Here is a 16,522-nt window from a genome sequence, read left to right as displayed (position 1 = left end):
TGACATGTGACTGAAGAACAAAGTGAGGGATATCTGTTTAAAGTGTGATGAGCCAATGCTTTCCTGCAATGACACTGAACACCCAGACACAACACATGAGGTAATTGCATGCATAGATGAATAAGGCCAGTTTAGACTTAATAGGTTTTATTTATTTTCAGTATGCGATGGAATGTTTTTGAAATCAAGTTTATACAGATGATGATGACAAATCTGGAAATTATGCACACTTAAACACAGAGAAAGCTCAATGGTCAAAACCCAGTAGCCTGCAGATATACATGTACTGTATCCATCACATGCACCAGATGTTTTTAAACATAACGCTACAAAATGAACATTAATATTTGTAGCTGCCTCAGTCTTCTTGATCGCACTCGTCTTTGTCATCTTTCCCCTTGCCTCTCTTCCCACCCCTGCCTCTCTTTTTCTGGTAGTAGCATTTGGCAAGGACACAAATACACCGGCAAAATTCACGGAAGTTGACCTCGCCATCATGGTTTTTGTCCAGCAACTGCATGGCTTCCTCAATATCACCTGCATTAATTTGATCCTGTAGAATACATTCATACAGTTAACACAATGAAGCTCATGAACAGAAAAGCTTTGTATTTCTCTCTTAATAGATGTCTCATACAAATGAAGTTCAGTTGTTTACCTTCAGATCGGGGCTTTGAATTTGTTCCTCCAACATTTTCTGGAGCTCTTCTTTGTTTAGCTGGCATTTTTTGCCTTCACCATCATCAGCATACTGCATAAATATATCCACAATGTTTGGAATGACCTGGTCGAGCCGTGCCATGGTTGAACCTACACGTAAAAACAGAATGGCATTAAAAACTGCATGCAGTATAAGTTTAATGTTTGCACACACAAATGGAAGAAACGTCAACTGTGTCACCGTTAAAAAAAATCCTCAGAGCTACTTATTAAAGTTGTAGCGAATACTTTTCCCATATTAGATCAACCTTAACGGTGCTTCTTCAATCTGTCTTTTTCGTTGTATCATTCAAGAATAACGCTCTGTATCTAGACTGAATGCAACCATTTCCTTTTATTTCCTTCCTCAAAACTCACTCCCCTCACACCCCGCTTCCCATCACTACTCACCTTAGAGCCCTAGGTGAAGAGAGATCGCGTCTGTGTCACCAGCTTGGTCCTAGGAGAGACTGTTGTCAAACTGAGAGGGAAAGCCTCCTCTTAAAGGGTACACCCACACACTGTATGACTCACACATGCACACAAACATACACGATGGCATGTAGGCAACCACACAAACACAAACCAGCAGTGATTCATGCTTCTGACATGTGCCTGACTCCACCCATTAGAGCTGTACTGGATCTGTCTCTGCTACGCAGTGCTGTAAAATAAGGAGGACATTAATGTTTATGTGCAGAAAAAGTAGCTGGACTCGTTGTTCTTACATTAGTGTTATGTGCAGATCTGGTACACAAATTAAAATGAATAAAGCAGGAATATTTTCACCAAAAAGCAGCTCGGCTGGAGCTGACCCTCTGGAAAAAAAATAGAAAGCCAGACTAAATGGAAAGTTACAGTCAGTTGGTGCAATCTCCACACTGCATGTGTGTGTGTGTGTGTGGTTGCTAATGGCCTACGCTCAAAGGCATGTATTTAGGTTTTTTTTCTTTCTTTTTTTACCACGTTCAGGAAGCTTTGCAAATAAGTGCAGTGACGTGACCATAAAACCAATGCTTCACACTGCTCAGTCTCACTAAAGGTGTCTGTGATCGTCCTACTTTAATACTCTCACTACTTGTTCAGACTAAATAAAAGCAGCTGCAGTTAAAACTCAGATTTATGTCAGAGTGAACGGCTTCCCTGTGTGCTTGAACATGTTTGTTCCTCATGAAAGTCACCTCAGTCCATGCGTTATGTAACTCACTCTTCATTTTCCACTCCTCTGTTCCAAGGCATCAGAAAGGCAGCATTTTCTTCTTCTCTCTTGCCCCCCTGCCAAGTCGCCTTTATAGGTCAGTTCACTCTCTTCACTTAGGTCATATTACTTTCACTTATTGAATACTATCAGTTTCCCGTCGCAGGGGAGGAAAAGAGAATGGAGATGAAGTATCATGTGGTGTTAATTACAAAAAAAACTTTATCTTTCCACACTCTGTTGGCAGGCATATGCATTACGGTTTCACTGCTACAGAGGCCGTGAACCTTTTCGGTGGTGAATTCGTACCATGAGCATGAAGACTGTTTCTTTTGAAAGTCTCTTATTAAATATACATAACTTTAAATTCTTTTTTTCATGTTTGTTTAACCATACTGTGATGGGAGTTAATGTTTTAATGGTGGCTGTATAAAATACCCTTTGTGTAACATTCAGACTGCTTCGTTTTGGGTTTTTTTTTGTGATTTTTTTTATAGATTTAATATTAAAAAAATCTGCATTTTCACATCAGTCCACATTTAATGACCCAAAATGATAAAGTGAAACTATGTCAGCGAGTAAAAGAGAAATAGGATGCAGACCTTTTTTCAATAACCAAGTCAGAAGGTGCAGATACTCTTTATAGACCCCTGCAGTTAAAATGATTACAGCAAAGGCATTAAATCATTTCTAATGCTTTTTTCAGAAAACACACTGGCCTCAGTGATTCTGACCTGCAGAACTCTTAAAGTATGGTGCAAAAGTTTGAGCCACCCCTCATTTTTAAAAATACTTTGCTAGGAAAATGTAAACTAGGTGCAGCAATTTATTGAAACTTGCAAACATACATGGGATTATAGTGTACAAGGCAAAAAGGGAGAAATTTTATTGAGCTTCAGAGCTTGTAATGTCTGTAAGTAGTCTTCAGGAATATTTCTCCAGGCTTCTCAAAGGACATTCAAAGCTCTTCTTTGGATCTTGGCTGCCTTTTGTTGTGTTCTCTGTCAGGAGGATCCCACACTGCTTCAACAATGGTGATGTTGGCACTTTGAGTGTTCCATAGCCTCTACCGTGTTTTGTATATGGCTGTAAACACTCACTGTTGCACCTCTCTCCTGACCTCCTCCATACATATGTGACGGCAATTTGAACCAAAAACTTCAATTTCAATTAACCACTCTATAAGACTTGTTGCTGCTGATTTTTAGTCCAGTGCCTGTGTAATTTGGCACACCTCGGTCTTTTTTTCCCGTTTCCCTTTTTTAATAAAGGCTCCTTGACACCTGCCCCTCTACTTAGACCATTTCTGATGAGGCTTCAGTGAACAATAGATGTCTCAACTCATGGTCCAGGTGTATTTTTCTTGGCTCCTGTGTCAGTTCTTTGCAAGATTTTTTTCCTGTTTCTTAAGAACATGACCTTCTCATACATTCATGAACTCTTTTTTTTTTAGGCCTGTCATGTCTTCTTTTGTCCTTGATTCCAATAATTTAGATTTTGTTCTTGTGTTCTGTTATGTGTAGACACAACACTGGTTAGTTTTTTTATGCTTGAATGATTCAACGGTCAATGTTAAGGGACTTAACAAACATACAAACAGGAAACAATGGTGTGAAAATGCTCAGGTACAAGTATTGGACTGAAAATGATTGAAAAATCAAGAGTTTTGCACAGCACTGTAGTTTGCTGTTCAAAAGGAATTAGTGATTGAGAGAAGCCTTTGCCACTGGGGTGACCAGGAACACAAAGCTCTCTCTAGCAGAGCTCCAGAAGTCCTCTACAAAGACGAGATGCATGGCCATCTCATCAGCACTCCATCAATTAATCATCTGTAAGAGCAACACCAGTCTTGAATAAAAGGCATCCGACAGCCAGTAAGAAATATTTTAAGGATCGTTAACCAAACAGGATTTGTATGACCACTTTTTTAATGGCCACAGCGAACAGTCTATATATTTATGTAAATAACTTATTTAAGTTAGTGAGTAACATTACGAGCTGATGGTTGGAGTGAAAATGCTTTCTGTTAGTAGAGTGTGTACTGTCCAGAAAAGCAACAAGCCACGTTTGCTAGAACTTGCAACAACATTGGAATTAATTGGAGCTTGAAACAAAAAAAGTGTGTTAGAGTTTTCCTCAAAATAATGGGTGTGAGGGACAGGTTCCTCTGCATTCTGGTTTGCACAAACGCCCCTGAGTGAATCCAGTAACGGTGTTATGTGTCAACACTAGCAAATAATGTACATGCACATCAAAGTGTCACAGCTCATCACTCAACCTTCTAATCATCACATTTTTTTCTGCAATAGACCTTAAGCAGCTGCATTATGTGAATCATGTTTATCTCTTTTTCAACTGTAGTTCTTATATAACTGTTACAGGTCTTTTGCTTTACCTCAATACACAATAGCAAGAGGAGCAATTGTGTATTATTGCCTTATGTCATGTTTTTCTACTTCAAGTTTATATTTTACTTTTAGATTACCGTAAAGGTAAAACACAAGAAAACACTTCATTCAGTTTATATGTGAAAAAAAATCATTCTTAATGATGTATGCTGTGCATCCCCCACTGTAACTGATCATAGTCATCTTTCTTCTCAGATATTTTTTTCATCTTTTATGTAGCTCAAGTAGAGGTAGAGCAGGTGATCACTGCTCACACCAAATTGAAGGTTGGTGGTTCAATTCCTGGCTGCTCCAGACTGCATGCCAAATACCCTTGGGCAAGATATTAACTCCAGGTTGCTGTCATGAGGCATGTTGCATAAAGTGCTAAATAAGAAAGAGTCTATTTTCCATTAATGAAAAAACATGGACACAGACCTGATAAAGCGTGTGCACAGCTATCAGTTCAAAGCAATTTTTTTCAGTCATCAGTTTAATCTAGTCAGTTAAATCCAGTTGTATTGACAAAGAGCAGCAGTACCAGACCTCCTTGGGTCAATCCAGGTATAACTCTGATCCATCTTTGCTTCTAGTAACTTCCTGAGTTTTAAAGTTTAGACTTTTTTTCATATAGTCATTCTTCCCACTTACAGCATCTACAGCCAAAGGTAAAGAGGTTATTAAGGGTTCAATGGGGCAAAGTGATCAGATCTGAGCAAAAGAATAGTTTTATCTCATCTTTTTTCATGCCTTTTCTGTTCTCGTGGGTGCTCCTTTTCAACTCCATGTACTTCCAAACATCCACTATCTCTCCGAATGCAACTACATCTGCCCTAATACATCAACTCAGAGCTGAAAACAGGGCTTCTTCTTAATTGAGGATGGAAAGAGGGATAGAAAAACCAAGAGAAGAATCACTGAGTGAACCAGCTCTCTCTAATTGGCTTTCAGGAATGTTTCGGCAGGTAGGGATAGAACTGAATTTGAAATTGTTCCAATTTTGTTTTACCAACATGATGAGCAAGCAATAGCAAAACACTGACGCAGCAGTGCTGTGACTGTATTTATTATTTAGTGCATGCAGCAATGAAATACATGAAACACTGTTATTAACCTTTTTTATATATCGGCCAAGCACACTTATTAAATCAAATATAAAATCCAAAATTTGTATATTAAATTGATGTCGCTTAACACTGTTTTCCTCGAGGCTTGCTTCTACACAGTGTTTCAGGACTTCTTAAATGTAAATGTATTTATTCATTATGGTTGGTTTAAACATTGCTGTTTAAATGGAGCCATGCACGGCCTAAAAGTTACACGCACATCCTCTGTCGCCTGCATCGCTGCCTGTCTTCATTCCAAACACTGTAGCACCATCTTCTGGTCAAATCAAAATATGTCAAATCAAAACTTTCCACCAGTCAATTCCAGTGCGTTTCATTTTTTATTTATCCCAAAATGTGTCAGATTTCAAAAGCAATAAATCAAACAGGATGCAGCAGTCACCTGACTCATTTCAGTTCAGTAAAGCATGGACTCGACACTGTGTGGCTACAAAAAATGTCTTGATATAGAAAGAGTTACATCTTGTATCATAGCATTACAACAAATCACATGACCATTTTAGTGTGTGTGTTTTTTTAAAATTCACTTTTACTCACAGATTTCCAAACTTTTCATCCATCCATCCTCTTCTTGATGCATGAACAATCCATCCATCCATCCATCCATTCGCTTCCGCTTATCCTTTTCAGGGTCGCGGGGGGCGCTGGAGCCCATCCCAGCTGTCATAGGGCGAAAGGCGGGGTACACCCTGGACAGGTCGCCAGTCGCATGAAGAATCCAGGTAAGTAAATCCCCAAAGTTTGATTCTGTTCATATGGACGCAGCGTTTTCAGAGAGAGAAACATTTCGTCAATCATCCAAGTGACTTCTTCAGTCGAAGGCTGACAGTTGTTTATAAGAGTGGCGAAACTTGACTGCAGGTTTCCCCAATCTTATAAACAGTACGTTTGCATAATGATATGTGAAAAGGGAAAGACCATCTATGAATCGAGGGGGGGCCTGAGAGTAAATCTTTCGCCACCTTACAATCCAGAGTTGGACTTCTTTTTATATTCCTTGGTGGTTTCATTTAATATAAAATCATAATCTGTCTTTTTTTTTTAAGTTCAAGAATAGAAGAAGAACCCCTTGCAAAAAACAAACAAACAAAAAAGAAGATGTGCAAATGATTTCTGAAAAAAAGAATGAGCATAAATCTGAGTTATACACTGGAGTTAACATTTCTCAGTTAGCTTTATTTACCTCAATCTCCTCAAGATTATTTAAAGTTCACTTATGCTACATTGACCTGTGTGGGGGAAAACAACTGTTGTGCACCTTAACTCTGTAACCCTGTGCCTTAAAAATTGAACTCTGTGTGTCCTTGGGGAATCTGCACCTCTGTGCTGCATGCACTACATGCTGGCTTCAGCAAAGTTGGCTGGCCATGTCATACAGTCAGTATCAAGTCAACTTGAGTATTAAATATATATTAAATAAAATGCAAGCAAATTAAAAGCATGAATAAATATGCATAACAGAAAGGCAAATCTGAGTAAAAACCATAAGATTAGAATAATAAAGTCAACCTGGGTCACAAGCTGAGCAGAAAAGGTGGATCTTAAGAGTTGATTTAGTGATGTACAGCCTTTTCTGTGTCCTCGGCACATCCAGGAGCAGCTGGTAAGCTCAAGTGAACAAGCGGGAAGGGGAGTCCGAGTGCAGCAGCCCAGAGAGATAGGGCAGGGCGAGACTGTTTAATGACTTCAAAACAAAAAAAATAATTTTAAAATGAACTCTCAAAAGGGCATTACTGTATTACACTGTGAAGCACACAGAACATATTGATGTGTGTGCAGTTGGCAGACTGAAAACACTGCAAAGGCCAAGGGTGGTCTGATATGTTTGCAGTAAGAGAGATCCTTCACAGTGTAATGAGCATGTTAACGTTCACTTAGTGTGTATGCCTGTGTGCACAATATATTTGTATTTTTACTGAACTGGAGTTCAGTCAGTTTAAAGGTGGAATTCCAAACTTGTAATGAGCCAAGTAGTTAATGTTTACCAGATGGATCTGCACCAAGTTCAAAAAGTGCAGTTTGTATCTCATCTGGAGGAGTTCTGTGAGCGAAACTCCACCATCTCCAAAAATGTTACTTATTTGACCCACCCTAAATAAATCATGAGCTCACGCCTCACAGGCATGTGTGCTGCACCACACTTCAGGCTTTTTAGCGCAAACATCTGATCCTGACACGTTCCTGTATCGAAGCAGTTACCCCCTCACGCTGTGTAGAAACTGCTGCCTCAGTTGAACTTTCGATGAGAAGTGAAATGATGCACATTAGATATTAATTCATGAATACTCTCACTACTTTCAAATCCAGCTTCTAGTTTTAAATGTGTTGCAGAAGTCAGCTATCAGATAGTAACTAAAACTCTAGTATACCCAATGTTTTTGAATAAAATTTACAACAAAGTAGCCAGACACACAGTCGGGGAAATTTTGTCAAAAGCAGTTTTTACTTGTAAATCCGGCACACAGTTGTGCAACACAATCAACTTTATCTGTTACAAAAAAAGAAAGAAAAAAAAGACAAGCATTATTTTCTCTTACAGTGTATTTGCACATCAGTTCTTTCACTTCTTTTTAGCAGACATGGAGCAATATTTTTCACAGGCCATTGTGAGGCCGGCGATGAATGGCATAAATTCTTCAAAGTCCAAGACATCATCTTTGTTCTGGTCCAGATCCTTCATGATATGGTCCACGGAGTTGGCATTCTTCTGGGTCTGAAACAGATGTAACAAGAGACAAGTTCAGGGTGCAAAGCGCATGAGCAATAACATTTTTAACTTAAATATGGACAATGATTCACACTGAGGATAGAGATCAGGTATGATAGCAAGAAAGATCCTTACTTTCAGAAAGTTGGGAAGCTCAGCCTCAATTAGTTTTCTTAGTTCTTTCTTGGTTAAGGCCTTTCCGTGTTTGCCATCATGGGCATACTTGTTGAACACGGTTATCATGGAATCCATGGATTTCTCCAAGTCAGTCATGGTTGCAGAAATGAGTGCTGAAAGGACAAAGGGCAGGAATGGACATAAATATAACAGGGTTTTTTTTTTTTTACTTTTACTGTTGGCTTGTTACATTCACACTGGAGAAAAATGAGTGAAAAATGCAGCCAAGCATTAGGTTACAGCACATTGTTTGAAGAGGATGTGGGTGTTGGTTTTTACTGGCACTCAAAGCAAATTCTTCTGGCACAAATCACCTTCTGGCCCCAAACCCAAAATCCGTATATGGGTTGTACCTCCCCTCTCTTTATAAACTTTAACACTTAGTGGTTCAGTTTCAGAAAAAGAAAAAACTAGGCCCACAGACACACAGTAAAGATAGACTAGAGAGAAATAGGCCTAACGTTTTTGGAGACACCCATTCCTGGCATAGCAACGGAGGAAAACCCTTCGTAATGCACCAACAGCACCTCAGCCCACCCAACGTAACATTCAATGGAAAAAGGAAAAAACAAACAAACAACTTTCTAACTTTTTAAATAAGTTTTAATAGCCTTACCGGATCACGAGGATGCAGACACTGTGGCAGAGCTTAAGTGGAGTTAGACGTGGGCTGACTGAAAGTTTATTCAACACTTTATAGTCATCTAGGCAACGCCCAAGTGATGGGAGGGAGGAGGGATACAGAGAGGCAGGGAGAGCAAATAAAGGAACACTGTCCCTTTTCCCCAGTTACTGCAAGACGTAGAAGGCATTGACATGACGATGCTACCTCACAAAAATCTACAGTTTATTTTTCATCATCCAAGTAAAACAAAAGATGGCACAAAGCAGAAAAACGCATGCATGATGGGACCTGCTAAGACTGAGCAAGTCTGCACTGGGCCGTCTTCTTTACCTGTAACAGTCTGCACACCTGGATACATGACAGCAGCAGGATGCTCTCCCGAAACAAGGCGAGCCGGGGGAAGGGAGTGTGAGGCTGTGGACAATGGACAATCTCCACTGCGAGTTTATTCCCAGATACCGCTTTCAGCAGCACTGCAGGAGCAGCCTGTTCAAACTGACCCTTCACTGTCACTTGGCAGTTCCTTTAAAACTTGCTCAACAGCTCCTCTGTGATTTCACTCTCTCCTGTTCTCCAAGGAGATGAGGAGTGAAGGGCCTGAAGACTGTTATGGTTAACTGAAAACTGAAGTAAAACTTAAAACTGAATGAAAAATTTTAAATGATCTACAGAAAAATGAAATCTTAAACAATATTGTTTACTTGCAAAGCTGAAAGAAAACTGTTACTACATTGGTCGAAGAAGCATGAAGACAAACTGATGCATGATTTATTCAGTCAAGGCTCTCTCCGTGTCCGCATCAAATACCTTGAAGAAGTGTTGTCCTTAAATTCTCTGTGCTGAACTTGTAAAATTACTCTCTTAGCATATATCTCATCGACATAAACATAAAAAAAACCCATTAACTTTCCTACTGATGCTAATAAAAACTAAATATTTCCTAAAAGTGGAAAACTCAAACAAAATCATCAAACCCGATCTGGCAACTAATTGAAACACAGACACAAATTTAGCTGAAAGAAAAGTGAAAACTAATAAAACTTTAAACTGTTGTGTTACCACTAGAGCCACCAGTACTTTTGCTAACCTTTACACCACTGCTGTCCTCTTTAAATGCATATTTCAGTATATAACAGAAAAATAAGTGGGCTGCAGCACTCTTGACTATGGGAATGGCTGCACAAGGAATATTTACAAATATGCCACTGCATGATTTTATTACATCCTCACACAGCTAGACTGCAGATTACAAACTGAGCAAAGGTAGAAGGAAGCACAACACATTGAAAGTCTTTCAGAAAGTTTAATTACAAAAATGGATTTGAAAAAACAAAACAGAAGAAAACTGAATACACAGGAGGAAAGAATCTCTTTGCAACCTTTTTAAAAAGAGCACTGATTAGAAAGGGATGGAACGTAAAACACGTTTGGCCTTATATCTACCATTTCTTTGTAATTCAAATTTAAGAGAAATGTAAAATTTAAAAAAAAAAAATACACAAATAAAGGACCAGATTAACTACTACAGGCTTGTACTCAATGAAATGATGACTTAAAATAATAACCCCAAACCAAATTTTATATACCTAAAAAAAGCCTAATAACAAAGGATCATTGTGACAAAACTGTGCATTCAGCTGTGTAGCAATGACCACCAGCACCTGGGGAATAATGACTGGTCAAAGTGTGATACAACTGTGATCCAGTGGGCTCTTTAGTTCTTCCTTTTGCTCTTGCTGCCAGCTTTGGCTGGTGTTACTACAGGAACAGCTGCTTGGTAGAGGGCGGCAGACACTTTGTTGATGTAGTACAGGGCAAAGAGGGAAAAGATGAGGCTGAACAGGAAAAAAGAAAGAGAAGTATTTTAATAATCAAATACATTTAGAAGTGCTTTCTAGATGCTTTGGGTAAACGTGTTCTGCAGAGGAGTCACTTACCAAGTAGTGACACAGACACGGTGTACCAGGCCAGAAGCAAACAGTGAAAGGCACAGACACAACAGAACTGCAAGATGACACAGTAAATCATATAAGTGATGAGCATTAATATGAGCCTACAGATGTGCATCGAGGTAATAATGTTAGAATGTTATTTTAAATTTGCATTGGCTGTCATGATGATACGCAAATCTGGACCAGAGGGTAGACTCAGCTCATTGAAACTAGCATCTTGCCTAACCAGTCAAAAGATTTGTGTGTGTGTGTGTGTGTGTGTGTGTGTGTGTGTGTGTGTGTGTGTGTGTGTGTGTGTGTGTGTGAAGCCTAGAGCCCTCCTGCACAGAGGTAGTGCAGGAGCTTTACTTACCTCAAGTCTAGTAGCAGTGCTGTGTTTTATTTACCTTGGCTAACTAAAGCACACACAGAAACCAGCTGCCGCTTATAAATGCTACTACTACTAATCATCATCATCAGCAGCAGCACCACCACCACCCTAAATTTGTTGTCTGAGTCAACATTTATCTAACTTTTATTCTCTCCATTAGCTCAAATGTTTTGTTGTTCTGGTTTACCTGACGTGGTAGATTTAACATCAGCAAGATGTTTAATATAATTAAAATGATTTTTTTTAATGTTTTAATTTATTTTAGGACTACCTAACAACATTAAAAAAATGCTCCTTATCAAATAAGCACTTTACATTTTCTTCTGAGGAGATTCTTATATTTGCACATGAACTCGACAGTGAGACATTTAGTGAAGACGTTGCATTTTCGGTGAATGTTTCAGCTTATTTTTACTGTAATAACTGTGTTACTGACAGTGATTGGAGCAGTATTTATAATTAGCATTTTAACAGGCACAAAAACCCTGAACAGGTTTTGCTGTGGCAATCAGAAGCAAACCACTGTAACTGCATGTAAACTGTGTTACACTAAATTACTTTGCAGATGTTGATTCCTGTAGTGACCGCTGCTCTTCAGCCTGCAGAAACCAGCATACAGTGGCTATATATTGAGAGGAACAATTTAGCTTTATTATTGTTAATTTAGTCAGGCTTTTGCTTCTTGATTATTTTTTGCAAGGTTTGTGTACAAAAATCAAACATCTTAGAGAAGATCACTTCACCTGAACAGGGACTTAAACCAGCGTTACCTGGCTTCTCTAACCTCTGACCTTTACCTCAACCAAGATTTCCACCTATTATTTAGGCTAGAGTTTGGTATAAACAATTCTGATGTTTCAGGTAAAGCTGAGCTAACAGTTAACTCAGCAGAAATATTAAACACCATGTGAACAAGAAAAAGGCCACTGCATGGGCCATCATCACTTACTCTCAGGGAATATCTTGGCCTGGAATCCCTTTCCGAAAACCAAATTTTCCAGATTATTAAATGCCTGAAGCCAAAGTTAAGGTGCGACTCTCCTCAGTGACATCTATACATTTTTATGGAGAATATATAATAAAAGTCTGAAAGTTGTTCAATAAATACCGATTTCCAAAAGAACTGTGCAGTTTACTGATGAACAACATTGGCAAAGCAATTCAACTCTACATGTCACTTAAAGGATACAGTCAGGGAGCAGATGAAGAGGACTGAGCCCAGAAAACCTCCCAGGATGGTGAGCCACTCGGTGGATGCCAGCTGCTTGCTGAACATCTGCATCCCCGCGAATACCAGCACGGAGAGCAGACTGGATAGCACCAGGGAGGTTCCAGTGTTCACCGCTACAAACAACAGAGATAAACTGTCATCTGGACAAAACCTGAGGCTATCTGAGGCTAAAGAGTTATCTAGTATAGAACTGTAATGCAACCGAAAGTAAACGATGGTTTTAAATGTCATATCTCGTTTGAATTGGGCAGTCATACGCCTTGGAACTTAACGCCACGTCAGTGTTCACGCATAACGTTTCCCACGTATAGCTGTTAGCTCTGTGCTAATCAACTCACATCTGCACCAAAACACCCCTCTAATATAATTTCCTAAATGCTCATAAAAACATTTCTGGTACTTTACAGTGACGCTGGGATTGCTAGACTGTAAGAAAGAAATCTGTGTTAGCGTGGTTTACATTTAACATTAGCTACACAGGACTATAAGACATACTGCACACTGAGACTGAGGATATCTGCACATCTATGTCTGTGCCGACGATGTGTCTATTGATAATTATGCAATACATACCCATACTGTAATACTTAATTATAGTCCCCGTGACGAAGCACCAGTAAATTAAATTTAACTTCGACGAGCCAGCTAGCTGCCCCGGCTCTAGGAACTAAAAAACAGATTACCCGGCTCTAAAGTCAGGTGGGACCGGTGGGAGGAGCCACATGAGCTCTCCGGGTGAAAAAAAAATCAATAAAAGAATAAAAATCCAAATAATGGTTGTTTGATTCCACTAAAGTTCAAATCGAAACATTTATAAAACACAATTATGTGTTTGCATTACAATTACATTTCTATCGTCTAAATACACACAAACACACACACGTACGTTATATACATTATGTTTATATGTTTTGTGGACTTCTAAAAGTAGAACTTCATGGTACAGTTCAGAACAAGTGTGTAATTATGCTAGCATTAAATAATTTAACTCAATTTCAATTTATTTCAACAGAAATTACAACTTAAATGTATTTACCAAGAAACACTTTGCAGTAGATGCACTAGAACAAGCTTAAAGAAATAATTTGAACACACATACAACCAAAGCAACAAAATAATTACAAGCTTTATTTACTTTTACAGAGTAACTGACACTACAAACACACTATATAAACAAAACACTCCAGTTCCAACATACAAAAAATAGACATAAGGTAAAAACGTATGCTGCATCAACTTTATTCAAAATATATAAAAATAGATTAAAAAACATTTTAAAAGTGTGTTTTATGCATCCCTTACTGTTGGAGTTTTGTACTGATATATGTCTGGTACCCACACTTTTTCTGTAGCTACAGTATATCTGTTAACAAACTGACAGATGTCTACATCCAATCTCGGTTTGTACCATCATACATCCAGACTTTCCTTCATAAAGGCTTCTTCTTCAGTCCAAAAACGGCTATGAACAGAAGAATCTCCACTAAAGCCGGTAGAACACTAAAGGAAGAGCCAGAGAGACACCAATGTAGGTTATACTTCTGCTTATAATGCTTAAAAGAGGCTATGTCACTTTGAACTAGAGACATAAATACTAATATTCACATCAACATGCATACAAACCAACCTGCAGGTGGCAAAAATAACCCAGTAAGTCCAGCATTCCCACTTTTCAAACACAAAAAAAGACAAAGACACTGATCCGCTGCAGTGGGCAGCCAGTGCTGGTTGAAACGTGAGTCAGGGAAAAGAACTTTGGAAAAATACAACAACATTGAGCAAGCTTATACACCAACCTGCAGATGGCGAGGATCCACCAGTAGATGTGACACTCCCACTGCTCAAATAGAAAGAAAAGCAGAGCCACTGAGGCACTGGCATGGACTCCTGTTGCTATACCAGGTAAAAGATAGTCATGGAAGTGTAACTGATCACAAGCACTTTTGAAATTATTGCTTTTTTTACACTAACATCATTGCAGTTGTTACTCAGTTACTACCATACATCTATCTGCTTGCCTTGGCGTTACATATCATCTCAGTTACAACTGCAAGCTTTATATTTATTTGGTGTATGTGCATGTTTTTGGACAGTCAGTCACAAATAGTCCTTACAGAGGATGTGGAATATATATGCATAATAAGTAATAAATGTAACCATTTGGAATCAAAACACAGACGATAAATAAGAGTGTAAAATGTGAGTGAAAAGGATACAAAGGAGGCTTTGGCTACAGTTGAACATGGACACTCCTGAAAAGAAACCAGCCAGCTCTATAGCAAACAGACCGAGAGTCACTGATAATGCCACCACCAACCTGAAAAAGAGAATACATATAATAGATTGGAAGATGTGTACACAAATGTGTCAAATGTGTTTAAAATATTTACTTACTGTCTGTCCTCAGTGTCATACTGCTCCTGTGTGAAATCCAAAGGCAAACAAGCTTTCACATTATTTTCCTGTAAAGTAAAAGTTACAAATTGGTGTAATTATTTCTTAAGACATGAGGAAAAAGAAGCAGTGTCAACTCCAATGCTTCTGTTGTGATGGACAACTTCCTCCTGACTCGCTCCATTTTCAACATCCTTTGTCCAATTTATCCACTATTTCTTCTCTGCACATGTAGAAAACCATGTCAGCCTCACTTCTCTGACTTTATCTCCAAACCTCTAATCCTGAGTCGTCTCTCATCTACTCATTCCTAAACCCAGGTATTTAAATTTATCCACCTCCACTGCTACACCCTTGCACCACCTCTTATTCACACACGTGTGTTCCTCTTCTCCCTGGATCATAGCTCCACTTCTCCACCTGATCCTTACTCTAACTAGATATCACAATGTTGTCTGCATACATCATAATCCACGAAGACTCATACCTGATCTCATCGGCCAGCCTGTTTATCACCACTGGATACAAGAAGGGGCTCAGAGCAGACCTCTAATGTAATCACACCCTCACCTTCAACCTGTCACACCTACCACACACACCTCATGTCTCACTGTCCTCATACATGTCCTACATCACCCTCATGCTAGTCCTTGAGTTATAAGTACCACAGTTTCTCTTTTGGACTCTATCATATTGTTTCTGGTGGACATCAAAATCTTTGGCTTCCTGATGCCATGCAGCTGCTCCAGTTCTTGTTTTTTATTTATTTATTTCTATTTTATTTATTTATTTTTCCTGACTTCATCACCTGACAAAGATTATTCATATTCATTTATTTTTCTTTTTGTTTAGTACATCTTGTAAGTCCAGATTTGAATCTGAATTTGAATTACTTCCTACCTTTCTACCATTTTTTTTCTTCTTTAGCGCATTGGGAGAAATTAATTATGTCTTCTTCTTTTTAAGTGGTAAACTCTGAGGTCTCTCACATGTTGACATTTTAAAATTTATTTTAGTTTTTGTTGTTGTTGTTGTTTGTTTTTTAATTTTCCTGTCGAGCTTCAGTGCCAGTATCTGCAGATTATCGTCACCCTTTATTGTGTTCATGGATATTTACAACAAATTATCACAGAATACAAAAAAATGTTTGCCATGCTTTCTTACTTACCCTCGACCAAAAGATTGTGATCACGATGACGAGGTGAGCTATGATGGTGAGAAATCGTGCGGGGACAAGGCTACTGACCGCCGACATGCTTGAATAAAGTGTAGCTAGACAACAATTCAGAAAAACTACGGTATTAGTGCTGGACGGGAAATGCAGCTTTTCGGCAATTCAAATGCGCCTAGTAGCTACTATAAGATAGCAAAAAGTACAAATAAGATAACTGCTGCATAAACACATCCGCCCATGTCACTCTTTTAACTCGTATTCCATATAAAATACGAACTAATTCATCCGATTTCCCCTTGCTGTGATTATTACACGAAAGGCGGATGCTCTGGTTGCTACAACAACCAGCGAACGGGTGCATCCAGTATTACTGACCCACCGCATGAAAAAGCAACATACAAAGGTTCCGGACACGGAACAACAATTTAAAAACTCGTGTATGTGTGTGTGTGTGTGTGTGCTTGAAAAAACAAAACATTGC

The 16,522-nt window shown here is 38.8% G+C and overlaps 4 protein-coding genes across 5 annotated transcripts; all 4 read right to left on the bottom strand.

Moving 5' to 3' along the window:
• Positions 1-130: 130 nt before the first annotated feature.
• On the bottom strand, positions 131-1,270 carry s100w (S100 calcium binding protein W). Its single transcript, XM_005936093.3, has 3 exons — positions 1,111-1,270; positions 659-810; positions 131-553 (listed from the first exon to the last, which is right to left on the bottom strand). Exons 2-3 carry the CDS (start codon positions 800-802, stop codon positions 359-361), a joined length of 339 nt encoding a protein of 112 aa, XP_005936155.1. The 5' UTR covers positions 803-810; positions 1,111-1,270; the 3' UTR covers positions 131-358.
• Positions 1,271-7,835: 6,565 nt separating this feature from the next.
• On the bottom strand, positions 7,836-9,038 carry s100a10b (S100 calcium binding protein A10b). Its single transcript, XM_005936092.2, has 3 exons — positions 8,912-9,038; positions 8,254-8,408; positions 7,836-8,124 (listed from the first exon to the last, which is right to left on the bottom strand). Exons 2-3 carry the CDS (start codon positions 8,389-8,391, stop codon positions 7,972-7,974), a joined length of 291 nt encoding a protein of 96 aa, XP_005936154.1. The 5' UTR covers positions 8,392-8,408; positions 8,912-9,038; the 3' UTR covers positions 7,836-7,971.
• A 1,165-nt stretch (positions 9,039-10,203) lies between these two features.
• Positions 10,204-13,177, bottom strand: krtcap2 (keratinocyte associated protein 2). Its single transcript, XM_005936091.3, has 5 exons — positions 13,047-13,177; positions 12,432-12,586; positions 12,192-12,255; positions 10,858-10,924; positions 10,204-10,755 (listed from the first exon to the last, which is right to left on the bottom strand). Exons 1-5 carry the CDS (start codon positions 13,048-13,050, stop codon positions 10,635-10,637), a joined length of 411 nt encoding a protein of 136 aa, XP_005936153.1. The 5' UTR covers positions 13,051-13,177; the 3' UTR covers positions 10,204-10,634.
• Positions 13,178-13,258: 81 nt separating this feature from the next.
• tmem107l (transmembrane protein 107 like) lies at positions 13,259-16,401 on the bottom strand. 2 transcript variants are annotated; one of them, XM_005936089.3, is made up of 5 exons: positions 16,036-16,401; positions 14,868-14,935; positions 14,690-14,790; positions 14,270-14,366; positions 13,259-13,973 (listed from the first exon to the last, which is right to left on the bottom strand). In XM_005936089.3, exons 1-5 carry the CDS (start codon positions 16,120-16,122, stop codon positions 13,904-13,906), a joined length of 423 nt encoding a protein of 140 aa, XP_005936151.1. In that variant the 5' UTR covers positions 16,123-16,401; the 3' UTR covers positions 13,259-13,903. The 2 variants fall into 2 exon arrangements, with proteins under 2 accessions (XP_005936151.1, XP_005936152.1); XM_005936090.3 differs by lacking the exon at positions 14,270-14,366 and adding an exon at positions 14,101-14,197.
• Positions 16,402-16,522: the final 121 nt, after the last annotated feature.

Source organism: Haplochromis burtoni, unplaced genomic scaffold (genome assembly GCF_018398535.1).
Source record: "Haplochromis burtoni strain Fernald_Lab_line unplaced genomic scaffold, NCSU_Asbu1 Contig_204, whole genome shotgun sequence".
In the NCBI taxonomy this organism is placed as follows: Eukaryota; Metazoa; Chordata; class Actinopteri; order Cichliformes; family Cichlidae; genus Haplochromis; species Haplochromis burtoni.
This window is presented reverse-complemented; position numbering and strand designations above follow the sequence as displayed.